Source organism: Ambystoma mexicanum, chromosome 3q (assembly GCF_040938575.1).
Source record: "Ambystoma mexicanum isolate Mex_15411 chromosome 3q, UKY_AmexF1_1, whole genome shotgun sequence".
Classification (NCBI taxonomy): domain Eukaryota; kingdom Metazoa; phylum Chordata; class Amphibia; order Caudata; family Ambystomatidae; genus Ambystoma; species Ambystoma mexicanum.
In genome coordinates this window covers 760866136-760884710 of record NC_090926.1, presented here as the reverse complement: position 1 = coordinate 760884710, position 18575 = coordinate 760866136, and the positions used below count along the sequence as shown (strand labels likewise).

Below are 18575 nucleotides of genomic sequence, written 5' to 3'. Positions count from 1 at the left end.
CTGGTACAAAGACATACCCTGACTGGGACAGCCCACAGAGAGCTCTCGCGTGCTCAGTACTATCCATGATAGTCCACCCTGACGAGGAACCCTTGGTGAGCGCTGAGATAGGAAATTAACACTTCATCTTTAGGGTTGACACCGGTGACACTAATTCATGCAAGGGAAACTTCCCGTTATCGGGTGAAACTCTATCTGGGGCTGTCGCCACGGTTCCATACACTAAATAGGTTGACATTATAATAGGTGGGGGGTTGTGCAGTCTCCCCCGTTATACTCTGAAAGTTCCCCGATATACTTGTTGGACCGCGAACTGCTTAGAAAATTGAACATGATTATCTCCTTTACAGATAGCACGATTGTCTGTGCCACCCCAGGAATATGTGCAATGAATGCAACAGTCATCATATACGCAAAAGTGGGAGAAGTAGTCGTTTGCAGAATTCATGTGGACCCAGACATGTTTATGTACGGGATTACAGTGCTTCTTGAGGCAGTATGCCAAATTGGCAAAGGTTGCTGATTTCATTTTCTGCCCTGTAGTGGCTCCCGAGTTAGTGGAAGGAACAATATTGTCCCTAAATTTGCAAGGTCTGGTGATTTCAGCAAAGCAAATGGTTGTTCTAGTGATTGACCATGAGGGGAGCGAGTGGTGCGCAGTGCTCTGTATTGATGCTACAGTACCTCTTAGGGAGGACTGATTGTTGAAGATAAACCCAACAATGGTGAAATTGTATTGGCTATCTGTCTCGCCTGTGAAACTATGGTACAGTACCGGAAGGTTCAGTGTCCTCTCATGGCCCTTGCCACCCGCCCCACTTCACTGACTGAGATTTAGAGCAGGTACCCGAAAGACTTTGGACTGTGAACACCAATGATGTAGGGCTGTTACGAGGAGTGACCCTGGTGCAAATAACACTGAAGTTAGGTGCCATTCTACCCCGAGTGAGACAGTACCCCCATCAATGATGGCAGAGGAAGGGATTAAGGACACCATCACTGCCCTATTAAACTAGGGAATAATAGTCCCATCCACCTCACCATGCAACACGGCTATCTATCCTATAACAAAAGGCAAAGGGGTCAGTTGGAGGATGATCCAGGGCTTATGGCCCCTAAATGACATTGTACAGGCCGAATTTCCTGTGGTTCTGGACCCTGCGACAATACTTTGTAACATCCCCAAGGCAGCGACCCATTTTACTTTGGTGGATCTTAAGAACGCTTTCTTTTACATTACACTGCACCCTGACTCACAATACATCACTGCCTTTACACATGGGGGAGGGGGGTGATATTTAAAACACAACAAGACTGCCTCAAGTTTACTCCGAGGCCCCAAGAATCTTAAACAGAATTGTATAAGGGTACCATACCCCATCTGCCCCTCAAACTGAGTACAGATAACGTGATAGGCTGATCAATGGTTCCAGTATTGCAAAAATCAGAATTATAGTGCATTTTGAAGATGAAAAAGTGCATATGGAGCGACATATTTTTTGGGGTCAGAATGACCCAGGAAGTGAAGGGTGCCTCAGGTATTACACACATGAATATGTAAAAATATATTCTGGAAACTGGATAGAAAATGAGATTTGCTCAAAAGTAAATAATGATTCACCGCTTGGTAGCGAGGCTGAAGAGACTGAGATAGATTTTAAAATGGATGCCAAAACACAAAATGGCATTGTGAGACCAGGTGTTCGAGTCCGGACTCATGCTGACATTGAATATTGTTTGGCAGCATATCACTGTAAGATAAGCACGTCTGAAAGGATATATTGAGAATTTTTGGCAGTGAAAGTAGACATGATTGATGGTAAATCAGATAAAGGAAAGTTACCAATTAGTACAGATCAGCTGCTTACTTGGCAACAAATTAAATGAGCTCATGGGGTTTTTCATGGTATGAGCTGCCAATTAAATTTGGCAGAACATTGAGAAGCAGATGTGGACTGTTTTTTAAAGGATGTGTAATTGTGTCTGACTGGGCCTAAAATAAGCTGATCAGTCTATGTGTCAGTCAGTCAGAGCTTGCCAAGAGTGACTAATGTGGGCTTAGTGAGTGACAGATACGCCAACCAATCAAAGATAAGGAGGGCTTTTATTCTGGCTAAGAGAACCAGATCAGAGATGTATCCAGAATTTGCATGAAAGTATTGCATCATTGAAAAGACCTATATAAGCAAGCTGATTGCAGCAGCTATGTGTGCCACTCCAGTGTATCTTATGAACTTGTATTAAGGATGACTGAACTTGTAGCCGGGCGTTCGTTCTTCCTTTGGTCCAGTCGCAGTACGTGGATGATCTGCTGGTGTGCAGTGACAACGAACACCAGTGTAGAAAAGATTCCATAACACTCTTACAGCTCTTGGCCCGCAAGGGGTACCAAGTTGACAAAAAAATTACAGTATTGCCTGCAGGAAGTACTATACTTGTGGAAATTAATATCTGTGACCAGAAAAAGAAGAATACCTGATCACGCTGCATCTGTGTGCACCACTCCATGGCCTACCACAGTGAAGGAGATGCAAACGTTCTTAGGCTTTTGTAACAATTGTAGGGCCGGCATACTAGACTATGCAGCCTACACTAGGCCCCTTTTGCAGGGCCTCAAAGACTGATAACCAGATTGTATGGACAGAAGACATGCTTATCAATTTTGATGCCCTCAAAGAAGTAATATCTACTTCCCCAGTATTAGCCACCCCAGACTAAACTCAGAGTTTTACCTGTTTTCTCACTCCAACGGGCAGTTTATGACTGCAGTACTAACACAAAAAAGTACGATAGGCCACAAACCATTGGCTTACTACAGCGGCATGCTAGACTCGGCAATGCAGGGAAAGTTTGCATACTAACAGGAACTCGCTGCTGCGGCAATAGCAAATGAAGGGCTCCAGTATAGTAATGGGGTGCTCCGTCACCTAGTATGTGGAGCACACAGTGTTTACTATCCTGGTACGGTCAAAGTTGACTCTAACAACGAAAAGACAGTCAGCCTACGATATCATCCTATCCAGCACAAATATCCAAATTTTAAGATGCAAAACAGTAAACCTGCTAACCTGCTACATTTCAGACTGAAATGTGCACATGGCCCGGCATGACTGTGTCTTATGAGGGGGAGGAGGAGGACAACATTCCCAAAGCAAAAGATTGCCCACTCCGGGGGGGGGTCCTCTTCGTTGATGGGTCAGTGACAATTGACCAAAGCACAGGCTTGAGACACACTGGGGCGGCTGTTGTGCACCTGACGGACGATTAATACGAACCCTTAGTTGACAAGAGATTGCCAGTACACTTTTTGGCTCAGGCGGCAGAGCTAATAACACTCATAAAAGCGCTACAAGCATCACATAGGTGCTACATGACCATCTATTCAGATTCGGCATACGTCACTAAAACAGTACACGCTGATCTTGCACAGTGGAAGATTAGGGGTTCAGGAGGGCTGATGGGTCCCTGGTTCAACATGCCACACTATTAGATAGGCTAATTTTTCGCACTCCCCCCCCGCATTTATATGGGGGGGGTCACATATAAAAAGGGGGGATGTCTATGCTGCCTATCAAAAAACACCACTGTTTATAATATATCTATTACTAACACAATTACAACTATAGCTTTACTGTCCCTAATACACAACAGCAGGAACGTAACTTTACATGCCAGCACCAACATTTCTGTCTGTTACAGGCACACACCTGGGTTCAGGATTTTTAAAATTCATAGCTAAGTCCTTGTTGTTTCCCAGTGTTTTTCACGATACAAGTTTTTCCAATGGCACTAGTAGTTCTAAAATTATTAATGGATATACACAAGATTCTAGGTGCACAAAAAGACAAACAAAAAGGGCAAAATACGATGCCTACCACGGACTTGCTGTACAGACGATGTACACCACCCAGAATTGTCAAATAGTTGGTACACGGACATGAGCACAGATGGGAGAGATGAGGCGAATGGAAGTTATGTGTGTTTGTTGATACTGCATGCATCTGGGGTCCCCAAGGTCTTAGTGCCACAGAAAGTACCCATTCTAGAGGCTCAATGCCTAGTCCATCTAGCGCTATGCAGGATACGATGCACGTTCCAGGGACATACCGGGAGGCTCGAAGTATCTGATCCAAACAGATTGCAACGCAACAACAATCCTAAAAGCATCCATTGTTTGCCAAGACCGCATTTGGTGTTGCAAGGACTTAAATACGTGGCAAACAAATGGCAAGAAATGATGCAGAGTTTCATGGCTTGATAGGGTTCGGAAGACAAGGTCCTGGCTCGGGTGGACACAGTATGTTCACCATTCTGGATTGAGCATATCACAAAACGAACAAGGATAGAGGCAGTGGAAAAAACAGTTAAAGTGCACAGAGAAGAAACATATGAACTTTGCTTTTACAATGAGGGAATTGTGTCCGTAGGCGCCAATCAACGTAATAAAACTTTGCTCATCCTAGACCTCAAGAAAGGCACAGCTGCAGTTATGGACTATTACTGGGTGTGTGATCAGCAGGCGTATTTGCACCTTCCACCATCATGGGGAGTGGCTACTGTTTGCTCGCTACCTTAAACTCAGCACTGCTTGTAATACCAGAAGAGCATCTCCAAGGGGGCCGGTGGACTCATCCTAAACAATGGCAGTTCCCACCTCCGATGTGCCTACCAGAAACCCATTGCAGGCCCCGAAGTTCCACATGCTTCTTGAAATTGAAAGAAAAGAACTGTTGCGGCGAAAGAAAAGATCTAACTATTCATCTTGCGTTTCATCCGAACTTCTCAGCGAGATACCCGATGAGTATAGGCTATTCAGTGGCACAGAAACGTTCTTTATGTCACTGTTACTGCCTGGGGTCCAAGCAGCTGCTAACACCAAATGGCTTGAAATAGTATGCTAGAAACTGATACAGCAGGCAAATGACACAGAAAAAGGGTTCAACACCATAAAAGTAGAGTTGCGGGCCCTGAGATTGATGACGATGCAGAACGCTACGTTCTTGACCTCCTCACAGCGATGGAAGGAGGCATGTGCAAAAAGATTGGAGATTCCTGTTGCACATTCGTGGTTCCTAATGATGCAGAGATTTTGAGGTTAGGGCAGTCGAAGATTTTGAGTTTTTCAAAGTTTTGGATTTGAGGATAGTGTCTGGGATATGTTTTTTAATTAGTTCTCATTTTTTAATTATTAGCAAGGGCCGTCGACGCGCCTTTCGACGCACGGTCGCTGGTACCCGAGGACTTATCTTTTTTGGTTGCAGTGTTGGAAACAGACTTCGGTGTCTGCTTTAAGGGCCTTTCCTGTGGCGAACGCGATAGCCCAGAGGACAGGAATTTTTCAGACCTTCCCTGTGGTTTATCGGTCGCTGACGTGGTCGACGTCAGCAATGGGGGGGGGGTGTTTAGTGTGGTGTGCAATGCGGGTGCTTGTGCCGCCGGGTGGCGTCTCTATAGCAGAAACGCCAGCCTGCCTGTTGGAGTCAGGGGCTCACAAGCGGGAATCCGTCCGGTCCCGATCACCCTCGGCATCACTTGGGACGCTGATGGTGCCCATCGCTGGAGGCTCCCTCAACGTCCATGGTAGCCTTGGCCTGCATGGCGTGGTTGGCCACGTGTTTAGTCTTCCGGTCCTTTAGTGTCTTGGGCTGAAACAGTTAGCAGGACTTGCACTGTTTTTCGGAATGGTCCCTAGGAAGCAGATATTATACGCACTGTATGAATCCTTCCAGGGAAACTTCCTGTTACAGGAAGGACAACATTTCAAATGATGTGTTTTTCATAGTATGGAAAGATGGCAGCTCGGCGTTGTAAAAGGAAGAGTAGGGAACGGGCATTCTCCAAATGAAATGAATTATGACCTCCCCTCACTCTCTCTACTGTGCAGGGCCGAGGCCCGTTGGGGCCTATATAGGCTGCACACAAAGTTCGTCGAGATGGGTAAGTCGTTGTCATAGACGTATGACCTGGACCTCGAAAGCCATCGCCAGAGGTCTTGCGGTGTACGGCCGTCGAAAAGATAGGAAGACAGTCTAAATTTAAACTTCTTATAAGTAATGGCGTTAGCCAGAAGAAGGACTGACTATGATGGCGGAATAAAACAATCTAAGGGACCTCGACGCATGATGGACCATGGGTACAGGAGACATCACACTAGGGATAATATTACGGGCATGCTCTGTCGACGTCCCTTTTCGAAAACAAAAAAATGCAATACTCTGCGGCTACCAGTAGATGTCGGCCTATGCATAGCATGTGATCTAAGCAGATCCACAAACCTCCGAAAAAAAACTATATACTAAATACAAAGTATCCTAACTGCACTCTACTGTAAAAATTGATAAAGCGAGACACAGGGCATCATCACAACGTAGGTGGCCGCGGAATGAACGGTGCCGGTAAAGGACTGGCACCGTTCATTCTGGGCCACCACATTACGAGGTCTGCAGCGGGCCCCGCTCTGGACGTCTGGCCAGACCAGACGTGCAGAGCAGGACCCGCTAGCAGACCAGGATGCTAACAACGGGCCTGTCATTAACGGGACCGTTGTTAGCATCCTCCCCATTCCCATTGAGCCCTATGGGGGCTGAAATGGGAATGGGGATGTACCGGGTTCGGGTCCCGCGAAAAGGGGATTACCGGGTCCTCCAAGGTCGGAATGGCCCGTTAAGTCCCCTTTTGCAGGACCAGGACTCGGTACCCGGTTTGGGGGTAGCCATGCCGCTAGAAACAGCATGGCTACCTCCAAACTCGTAATGAGGCCCATAGTCTCTCCATATGGACAGTCTGAGATTAGTCAGTTTCCCCATAAGAATGTGCAAAGCAGGCAAGGGAAGTAAAGAAGGAGGCTTTACTCAACTGCAAAAAGTCCAGATATGGTTCAAAACAAGCAAAAGGAAAATGGGTCCCATAGGAAAGATTTTCTTTTTGCACCTTTCCCTCCATAGATTTCTAACAGAAACATTTGATATGGTGTGCAGCCGTGTGGAGGACGCTTGTCATAGGTGCTAGGGTGGTGGGGAGAAGGCAGGTGCAGGGCATTTCCTCCATCCTGGGGAGATAGGACCACGGTTTGTGTGTTGGTTGTTAAGATGGTGTAAGGTAGAAAGAAGTTGATTTTCCAGAATGCTACCTAAATCATGAAAATATTGGCTGTATTTTCAGGACACATTTTCCTGAAAATGGAATTCATTAAGACACAAATTGTCTGGGGGGAAAAGAGAGTAAGAGGCACTGTAAAGTGTACAGGGGGAGGGAACGCATGCAACATTGGGAGGAATCGAGAGAATATAGTCATAAAATGGCATTTTGGGAAAGCACACTGAGTGTGGCTCACAGATCCTATTTTCAGGTGTTGCCATGCATTCTGAGTTTTCTTTGCCATCTGCATTGTTAAAGAGAGGTGGCTGACTATATGCAATCCCAGACACCTAGGCAGCGCATCAACTGCAGGGCGACGCCTTCAAGGGTCTTGGCAGATGGCAAAGTGTGGCTTAGTGTGGGGTTATTGAGAAGCAGGAATTCCATCTTCCTGGGGTTCATTCTAGGGACAGCCACATCTGGATCATGGCAAGATATGCCTCGAGTTGTTGGAGCTCCAAAGCTGATATTATCAGGCAGAGTCGTTTCATTGTTTGTGCATTCACAGATGTGAATGTTATGGTTGCTGAAGAGGGTTCCCATGGCACCATGTAAAGGTTTAAGATCGTGGGTGAAAGGATGAAGCCCTTTGGGACACAAGAAGTGATGGGTAGGTAGTAATATGATAGCATCCATATGGCCAAACAGATGGTGAATTTTGAGGTAGGAGAGCCAGGGGACAACGTTATCCAAGACTCTCATGCTTTTGTGTAGTATGTTGAGGAGGAGTATGACTTGCTCTCCAGTTTTCAAATGTTTCAGAAAGATAGAGGTATGATATGATATATGATATGATATGGCATTTGTAACGCGCCTATACACAAGTGTACCAGGAGGCAGCAGTTTCTGTCAGAGTATACGCAGTGAATCATTTATCCCTTGGGGGAAGGTGGTGGATGGCATTGTACTGCATCTGGATCTGAAGCCCAATTTAAAGTTTCACAGGAGGCTGCTGATGCTGATGAGTGTTTAAAGCTGTGTGTCGAAAGCTTTTTCCAAAGATCTTGCCTAGGAAAGGATGGTGTGTGATAATCTTAGATCTGAGTCAAGCAATGTTTTTATAAACAGGGGATGATTGTTCTGGTTTTGAGTAATGTGGGGAAGGTGCATCAGTGATGGCGACATTGAGGATTGCTGGGATGGGGTGGAGGGCTTTTGGCCTTTGAGGATAATGTGTGTTTGGTTGGTGTGTATTGAGCCAATGATGTGGGAATCAATGAAACCCCATTAGAGCACAAGCAGCCATTAAGTGTGAATCAGTGATATGCCTTTCGAAGCAGCACAGATGTGATATGCATCTCTCTGTATTGCAAGACATGGTCAGAGAAAAGTCTAAGATTAACATGGGTGAAGGATACTTTAGAATATACTGCCTCCAAACATTCATTATTTCACCAAAGACTGAAAAGTCAAATACCAACCTTGATGTGTTCCATTGCTCTATCAACTGCCCCAGCCTCCAAGAGGGTAACCGTGCAGCCCCCAAAGCCTCCGCCAGTCATTCGGCTGCCATACACACCCTCCACATCCAGCGCAGCAGTCACCAGGGCATCCAGCTCTGGACAGCTGACTTCAAAGTTATCCCTGGGAGAAAAGGCGGGAGATGTCATCCGTCGTGCATTAAATCACACACCTGTGCATAGGATTACTGACAGGTTTACACCAACGGCATACGTGTACATTGATAACTTATCAGAATACAAACATGTCCACAGGATCATACCTGTAATTAGGCACTTATATAGCGCTACGAACCCTCAGGTATCTGAGCGCTGCTTATTATTACCCACGGTGTGTGGTGCTCATTTATCGACCTCGGAAGGATGAAAGGTTGAGTTTGACCCTGCCGGGATTCGAACCTGCGTTAGCAGGCTCTGCACGGATGTCAAAGCGAGCGCTCTACTCGCTGTGCCACTTGACCGGCTGTACACACCAATCACATACCTTCGTTCACTACTCAAACACCTGTACACAGAATCTGTGACAAAGTCTCCTACATCTGCCTGGGGGTATTGGATGGGGTGGTCACAGAGAACAGATGCCACCACCCCCAGCGTGCTGATGGATCAAGAGGAGGTACACACAGAATTACCTGGACCACCCCTCATTCCCCAGGTCCTTGTCAGGGGACTATTGCATAAAACATACCAGGACTAAGTCTGTCCCTTTAGGGATATCTGGTGTGTAGACCACCCCCAAAATAGTCATGGCCCTTTGTGCTATGGTTCCTTTCTGATGCGGCCCTTGGGAAATAAATATGTAATAACTTTACAGTAGCAGGAGAAGTATGTCAAAAGTGGGGTGTGACGAATGGGAGCGCCAATGTCAGATGAAAGGAGATGAGGCCTGAGGGCGGTATCGTGTACAAAGAGAATCCACGATAGTCATCATTTTTATTTCATGGACTCTAGGGCCACTTTTAGGGCCCCTCAACATTCTGCTTTTTTCACCTATGTTCTTTATTTTTGGTGCCAGAGGGACTTTCCGTGAAGTCCCCATGCCATTACATTGCTTTATACCTAACTTAAGGTATATGGTATTTTGTCTCCCTCAACGTGCCCAGCACCAAGGGTGCCTCATGGGTCTAACATTTGTCCCCTAGGGTAATTTTATCACACAGGTTTTAGGGAGTAGGATATGGCATGCATTACTCACTCATTGCACCCAAAATCCCTCATGCGTCGAGGTCCCGCCAATTGTATTTTTCTGCCATGAGGGAGCCCAATGACTATCATGAGTGAGTATATACAAAAGAGAAAGTAGTAAGACATCTATGTTCCTTCCACCTGAATGGGGAGGAAGGGTGGGCGCATGTGAATCTAAGCAGATACAATCATCTGAAATGCTATTACGGTGAGTAACACATGTCCTCTGATGCTTGTTAATCTGCTTAGAATCACATGCTGTGCATAGACTAGCGAGCAGTTCCCGGAGTTGGAGGTGGGTTGTGAGAAGGAACAGTAGTGAAAATATGTCTTAGTACTGCTTGTCCCACCTGAGAATCACACCTAGAATGAGTGTGTAAGCAATAGTGTTTTGTAAAGGTGTGTACAGAAGTCTAGGTTGCTTTTTGCAAATGGGCTCTAGGCGAACATTTGCAATGAATGCTATGGAAGCCACAGTGCCTCGAGTAGAATGTGCTCTAGGCTTGAAGGGCAGGTCTCCCTTAGCAAGAGAGAAACAGAGTGTGATGCAATTGACAATCCACCATGAGATGGCTGATTTAGAGACAGGATCCCCTTCTCTACCAGCTGCCACTGAAACGGAAAACTGATTTGTCTTTCTCAGGGGTCTAGTTCTTTCCAGGTAAAACAGGACTGCCCTGCGCACATCTAATGTGTGTAGGCTTCTTTTGGCCAAGTTAGTGGAATTTTGAAAGAAAGTAGGCAGATCTATTGATTGGTTCACATGGAACTTGGAAATAAATTTAGACGCAAATCAAGGATAAGTGCGCAGAACCACCTTATCTCTGTGGACCAAAGGGTCTAGAACTGAAAGGGCCTGTAGTTCACTAACTCTTCTTATAGAAGTGATAGCCTCTAGGAAGGCTGTCCTATATGTAAGATCCTTGAGACTTGCCTTATACATAGGCTCAATGGGAGACCTCATAAGTCTAGTCAATACCACATTTAGGTCCCATCTGGGAGCCTGGTTAGAAATGGGGCGATTAATTCTCTTAACCCCTTCCATGAAAGCCTTAATAACTGGTACTTTCCACCACAACACCTTCTGTTGTGATGTAGTGTAGGCTGAGAGAGCAGCTAGATGAACCTTCAGGGAATTCAACACCAGACCAGAGTCTAGTGAGTCAGGTACAACACAATGTGTATAGGAGAGCAGTCAATGGGATTGATGCCCTTGGAGTTGCACAAGACAACAAAGTGCTTCCATTTACTGGAATAGCAATATTGGGAATTAGGTTTTCTCGCCTCCCTAAGTATGTCCATGCATCTCTGAGGGAGTTGTAGGTGCCCGAACTCTATAACCTCAGCAGCCAGGTCACTAAGTTCAAGGTTTGCGGGCATGGGTGAAGTGTCTCCCCCTTGTCTTGAGATAACATGTTGTACAGGCAGGGCAGTTTCATTGGAGAAGATCGGGACATCTCCATTTGATGAGAGAACCATGATTGGCAGCCCACATGGGGGCCACTAATATCATGGTGACTGGTTCTTGGTGCATTTTGTGCACGATCTTGTTGAGTAGGGGAGTCGGGGTGGGGAAAAGCGTAAACAAATTTCCCTGACCATGCAATCCAGAGACCGTTCCCCTTGGATCGGTTCTCGGGGTACCTGGTGACGTAATCTTGGCATTGAGCGTTCTCCAGAGTTGCGAACAAGTCAATCTCTGGGAAGCCCCATAGTATGAAAACATTGGAGACAATGTCTTCATGTAGTCGCCATTCGTACTCTACGGGCAGTGGGAAGTCTCTGCTGAGCACGTCCGCCAGAAGACAGAGTTCCCCTGGAACGTGTTGGGACAACAGGAACATCCTGCGTTTGAGAGCCCATTTCCAAATGTTCTCAGACAGCTTGGAGTGTGTGTGCTCCCTTTCTTGTTCAGGTAGTACATGGCTGTGGTGCTGTCTGTGAGGATAATCACCGTCTTCCCATGTAACTGTGTCTGAAAGGCTTTCAGTGCTTTGAATACAGCTAACAGCTCCAACAGATTTATGTGGTTGGATGCTATTTCTGGGGACCACAGGCTGTGCACTGTCTGCTGAAGCAGGTGAGCCACCCACCCCGTGAGAGATGCGTCCATCGCGAGAGTGGCTTCTACTGCAGGGGTGGTGAAGGCCTTTCCCTTCAAGTGGTTTTCCCTCGACCACCACTGCAGAGAGAACGAGAGCTGGCGAGACAACTACCAGATCTTCCCATTGTCCACTGGCCTGACACCACTGGCTGTTGAGCCACCCTTGCATGGGACGCATGCGTGCGCAGACGCACATGAGGAACCAAGTCAATGCAGGATGCCATTATTCCTAACAGTCGCATGGCTTTGTGCACCGTCACCTCTCGACTGGCTACATACTGAGGGATCTGAAACAGCATGTTTTGAACCCTCTCGCTGGAGTGGAAGACAAGGCCGTCTTCTGTCCGAATTAGAGCCCCTTGAAACTGTGACTTGACTGGGGTCTAGGCTGGATTTCTTCTCGTTGATGGAGAATCCCAGGCTGAATAAGAGGTCTATCGTCTTTTGAGTGTTCCGTAGGAATCCCCTGTTATGAGCCAGTCATCGAGGTAAGGGTAAACCGGGACGGATTCTCTGCGCAGGTGCGCTGCTGCCACTGCCAGTACCTTCGTAAACACCCTTGGCGACGAGGCAATGCCGAAGGGGAGTACTTTGAAATGTTAGTGCTTGTCCTCTATCATGAACATTAGATTAGGTCTTGTCGGTGTGGCGGCAACATTGAAATATGAAAGTATGCATCTTTCATATCCAATGTTGCCATGTAATTCCCCTGTATAAGCAGCAGGATTACTTCCTGCAACGTGACCATAGAAAACTTTTGAGGTTTGACAAATTTGTTCGCTGGGCGCAAGTCTAGCACAGGGCGCATGGTGATATCCTTTTTGGGTACAAGGAAGTACACTGAATAAATACCCTTATTTACCTGTAGAAGAGGGACGACTTCTATGGCGTCCTTTTCCTGCAGGATCTCGACCTCTTGCAGCAGGATGCATAGGTGTCCGGCGTTAGGCGTCTTGATTTTGGCGGTCTGAATTGAGGTGTTCGCCAAAATTCTATGCAGTACCCATGGGCAACGGTCTTGAGTACCCACTGGTCTGTTGCTATCCCCTCCCATGCATGAAGAAATGATGTTAGACACCCCTGACCGGGGTGGCATGAGAGGGACCTGGATCTGAGGGTCATTTTCTGACCTGAGGCCAGGGAGCTTCTGGGGGTGGAACTCCGGCCTCTATCCTTTCCACGCCGCTATCCTCTAGGTGGATACATGGTGGTGGTTTTAGATCATTGTCCTGAATTCCAGTCGTTTCCTGAACCATACTGGTTATGAGGGGAGCAAGATTGCCCACGAAAGGAACGACGAGAGCTGCCCCTCTCTGTTGTGAAGGATTTCGAGTAATCTGTTGTAAGGACTTGTGAGCCTCATGTTATTTTTGTCTCAAGTACTTCGTTCATGGCCTTGCCGAACAAGTTGGTTTCCTCAACCAGCTTGTTTATTAAGGCTGCCTGGGTTTCAGGCTTAAAACCAGAGTTCCTCAACCAGGCGCGCCATTTTAGTAAGGTACCCTGGGCCAAGGTTCTTCCTGCTTTCTCGGCAGCGTCCAAAGTGTTCTTAAGAACGTTCTGATTCACTTGCTTGCCTTCCGATACAATTGCAAGCAACCTAGCCCGCATTGGTTCAGGAACCTCTTGTAGGCCCTCTTGCAGCAGGTTCCGCTGTACGTCTGCGTAGCTAGCCAACAGAGTGGTGTTATTGGCTATACGGGTGGAGAATGCAGCAGCAGTTGTAACCCTTTTTCCCAGTGCATACAACCTTTTGGATTCTTTATCAGGCGGTACCTCACCTGTAGACAGGGGTACACCCGCCCTCTTTCCAATTATGGTAACTACCAGAGAATCTGGGGTGGCATGGCCCTTGATCTAAACAGGGTCGGTAGGAGAAAGGAGAAAAAACTTCTCTACCCTGGGATTAAGCGCTGTGGTCTGAGCTGGTGTCAACAATGAAGGCGCCAGACGTCTCTTGATAGAGTTCAGCAACGGAATGGCCCGACTGGCAGGAGGCTTTTCCTTTAGTATGTCTTCTACAAAATCCAAATCCGGCACAGCCTCCTGTGTGGCAATTTCAAAATGTTCAGCCGCCTTCTTTAAGATGGCGTTAATCACCATCTGATCATCCACAGCTGAAGCTTGGTGGACTGGAGTGGTGGGGGGGGGGTATCCATACACAGAATGTCAGGTTCCGGGGTAGGAGTAGGGGACGCCCAAGGTTGATTATCAACCGGATGGCTGCCTTCCCAACCCTCCATTCGATCCACAGGATCAGTAGGGTACCCGAAGGGAGCATCATCCTGTACATAGGGGTCCATGGGGACTTCATAATCAGTAAGGTCATAAATATCCTCTTCATGAGGATCCTCAAAGGTCCTCTGAAACTTGGCCATAGGCATATAAGGAAGATCCTCACAAGATCTTTTGGGAGCAGACCTCTCTGAAAATGTAACAAACTTCTCCAGTCTGTTCATACACCCCTCAAACTTCTCCCTGGTCCATGATGATGAACCAGAGGAGTCCAATGGAGGAAATGGGTCCTTCCGACTATCTTCCTCTCTAGAGTGTCGAGATTTATCTCCTAAAGTGTTGGATAAAGACAAAGGGCTCTCAGAGTAGTCCTTTCGAGGCTCTGTGCGTTGTGATGTGCCTCTAGACGCGTCTCTAGGCCGTTCTTTCTGTTTCGACATTTCTTTTGACTGTTCCTTTTGTTTGACTACCGAAGCGATCCTCACGATACTATTTCTGATGCTCGGGGTAGTATGGAGGTGTGCCGATTGAGCCGGTGGCTGCACGGTGGATTTCAGCACCCCTGTCTTTTGGTGCTAGCGCCCTTTCCTTTTGACTGCCCAGACGCATGCCCAGAGCTGCCGATCATAAAGATCAGTGGACCCCGTCGAAGTATCCGACGAGGCCATTGGCGTTTTGGAAGACTTTGACTGGACCGCCGAAGCCGATGCTTGGGTTGTGTGTTTTGTGTGGGAATCTTGTGCGTCCCTGTCACCGGCATGCATCTTCCCCATAGCAGGACTTGTGCCTTTCGGGGCCGGCGACGGATGCTGCGGCTCGAAAAATTCTCTGCCGTATGTAAAAGTATGGAACGAAGCCCAAGTGGCTGCTTCACAGATGTTACGAATAGGAACACCCCACTGCAGGGCAGTAGAGGCAGCCATACCCCTAGTAGAGTGGGCCCGTAGGCCTACCGGAGGGTCCTTACCCGCCAAGCGGTAATATTCAGAAATTGCTAAAATAATCCATCTAGACGAAGTCTGCTTAGTTACAGCTTGTCCCAAACGCCCTCCACCATAAACTATAAAGTGCTGATCATCCACCCTGACCCAGGACATGCATGAAATGTAGAAACGTAAAGCTTTCCTAGGATCTAACCTATGGAGCCTCTCCTCGTCCTTACCAGGATACGGAGGAGGATAAAATGCTGGAAAAATGACCTGGCTTAAATTAAATTCCGACACCTCTTTCGGAAGAAAGGAAGAACGAACTCTAAGGACAACCCTTTCCTTATGAAACACAGTGAAGGGTGGCTTAACTGAAAGTGCCTGTAACTCACTCACTCTGCGAGCAGAAGTGACCGCAACTAAAAATACTGTTTTCAGGGTTAACAGTCTCAAAGGACAAGAATGTAAAGGCTCAAATGGAGCACCCATTAGAAACTTGAGAACAAGGTTCACATCCCAACCGGGCACCTGGAAAGGTGACAGAGGGAACACATTAGTGAGCTCTTTCAGAAACTGAAAAATTAAAAGGGAATTTAAAATAAGAACACTCCTCAGACGAGCGCTTAAACATGGACAGCGCCGCCAGGTAACCTTTAATGGTACCCACTTGCAAGCCCTTGGGGGCTAAAGAAAGCAAAAAAGACAGAACCACAGGAATGTCACATGAAAAAGGATCCACATTCTTAACCTTGCACCAGTCGCAGATCTTTCTCCAACGGCAACGGTACAGTAAGTTTGTTGCCGGCCGTCTGGCCGAAGGCAACACCTACATGACGTCTTCAGGGAGGTCCCAATCCTTACACCTCAACCTTTCAGAAGCCAAGAGTGAAGGTTGAGGGATCTTACCTCTGGATGGAGAACCTGACCCCCCTCCCGTGAGAGCAGATTGTCTCGGTGGGGAAGACGGCGTGGAGGGCAGATGGACAAGTCGAGAAGGGCCCACGGCGGAGCAATGAGGATCAGCCGGGAACCGAACCTCCGTAACCTCTGCAACACTTGCGGGATGACGGGGACTGGAGGAAACGCGTACAGCAGTGGGAAGGACCACTCCACCACAAACGCGTCTCCTAAGGCTCCTCTTGGAGGAAATTCCCGCAAGCAGAACCTTTCGCACTTCCGGTTGACACTGGACGCGAAGAGATCCACTTGAGGGGTCCCCCAGAGGGCGAAGATCTCCAGGAGAATCTCCCGAGCCAACTCCCACTCGTGAGAGAGCGCGCTCTGCCTGCTCAGAGCGTCTGCCGTCTCATTTTCGTCTCCGGCCAGATGAACTGCCGAGATCGAAATTCCCTGCTGGATGGCCCAGAACCAGAGCTGCATCGCCTCCCTGCACAGAGGAAGTGACCATGCCCCCCCTTTTTGTTGAGGTAGTGCATGGCCACCGTGTTGTCCGTCAGAATCAGGGCATTCTTTCCTCGCACATTCAGCAGAAAAGCCTTCAGGGCAAGCCTGACGGCCCTCAGCTCCAACAGATTGATATGGAGTCAGGACTCTGACGGAGACCAACGACCGCCGACTGTCAACTCGTTGGCATGAGTTCCACAACCCATGAGGGATGCGTCCGTCACGATCGTCCCCTCCAGCCAGGGTAGCCAAAATGGAGCCCCCCTCATCAGAGTGCCTTCGTCGGCCCATCACAGAAGGTCCTGAGTGACTGAGGGTGGCACCTGAACGGGGGTCCGACATCCTGCCTGAGGACTGTGACCACTGCATCTTGAAAGCCCATTGCAGCGATCTCATCCGCAACCGGGTCTCTGGCACCAGAAGAATGCAGGATGCCATGAGGCCGAGCAGCCTCAAGAACTCGAATGCCGGGAGACTCTGGGCACGTTGAAACTTGTGTAGCATCTGCTGAATGTGATGAGCCCTCACCTGGGGAGGAAAACACTGCCCCAGGGACGTGTCGAGCACTGCTCCGATGTACTGGAGCCGCTGAGTTGGCGTCAAGTGGGACTTTTTTTAAGTTGAGGGAGAATCCCAGCTTGTGAAGTGAGTGGCAGGTGACGGACAGATGATCCAGGACTTGCTCGGGAGAGCGCGCCCTGATCAACCAATCGTCCAGGTAGGGGTAGACGTGAATCTCCCCTTTCCTGAGATACGCTGCCACCCCCACCATGAGCTTGGTGAAAACCCTCGGGGCGGAGGTCAATCCGAACGGCAGGACCCGAAACTGAAAGTGTGAGTCGCCCACCGCAAACCTCAGGTACTTCTTGTGCTTGGGATGGATCGGCACATGAAAGTAAGCGTCCTTGAGGTCGAGAGACACCAACCAGTCCTGAAGTTGAAGGGCCTGGAGGACTTGAGAGAGAGTAACCATCTTGAACTTGTCCTTCCTGAGGAGCTTGTTCAAACCGCGCAAGTCCATGATGGGTCTCAATCCCCCGCCTTTCTTTGAAATAAAAAAATAAGGGGAATACCATCCCTTGTTCCTCTCCGCTACAGGCACCAGTTCTATGTGCCTTTCTCCAGCAGGGACTGAATTTCCTGCGCAAGGAGCGGATCCGGACTCTTCAAAGAGCGATTCCCTGGCAGATTGTCGTGAGGCCTCTGCCGGAAAGGAAGACAGTAGCCGTGGGCTATGATCTCGAGGACCCACACATCTGAAGTAATGGCCAGCCTTTCCCCCAAACGGCGTACCATGGGACATGGCCTCATGACTGAGCTGAAGTGGCTGCAGCATTGCCTGAGGGTAAAGAGGCAACTACCCGAGCGGCCTTGGCACCTCGAGTACCCTGTTTTCCACCTCTGGCACTCCTACAGTGGCCCCTTTGACTAGCAGCTCCTCTCAATCTACTAAAGGATAAGTAATATCGAAAGGAACCTCCCCTCCATTGCTGTCCCCTAGAACGAACCACGGAGGTTGGCGAACTGCAGCGCTCAACGACTTCGCTGCAGCTTTGGAGGTCTGCAACCTCAAGGCTCTCGTCAGCCTTGCTGCCAAAAAGATTTTCACCATCAAAGGGCATGTTGAGGAGCCGGGCTTGCACATCAGGAGCAAACCCCGACTTCCGCAACCACGCAAACCTGTGTATTACGGTGCTCGCCGCCATGGACCGGCTGACACAATCTGCCATGTCCAGACCCGACTGAACGGACTCACATGGCATCCTTACCATCCTGCACCATGGCAAGAAAACCATCCCGTTCCTCCCCTTCGGGAATATCATCAGCCGCTAACGAAATACAGTTCCACAGAGTGTGCGTGAAACGCGACATGGCACACACGGAGTTGGCTGCCTGCAAAGCCATACCCCCTGAAGAAAACACTTTCTTCGCCCAGCCATCAAAATGCTTGTCGTCCCTATCAGGAGGGATGGTAGGGTACGACGCCTGCTTTGCTGGGGCCGTAGCCGCCTGCATCACCAAACTCTCCAGAGTGGGGTGCGTGGTCAAGTAGCAGGGGTTGTTACTGCCTGGATGGCATTTTCACGGCAAAGACTTGTTCACTGTCGGGAGACTCTCCGGGGC

At 48.4% G+C, this 18575-nt stretch overlaps 1 protein-coding gene across 3 annotated transcripts in view; it reads right to left on the bottom strand.

Annotated features, from left to right (window-relative positions):
- Window positions 1-18575, bottom strand: part of GALK1 (galactokinase 1) — a 429466-nt gene that overhangs the window by 85886 nt on the left and 325005 nt on the right. For all 3 annotated transcript variants that reach the window (XM_069654753.1, XM_069654754.1, XM_069654752.1), the window contains one exon: window positions 8559-8721. In XM_069654753.1, the coding sequence (XP_069510854.1) occupies window positions 8559-8721 (163 nt within the window). The remainder of the gene's footprint in view (window positions 1-8558; window positions 8722-18575) is intronic.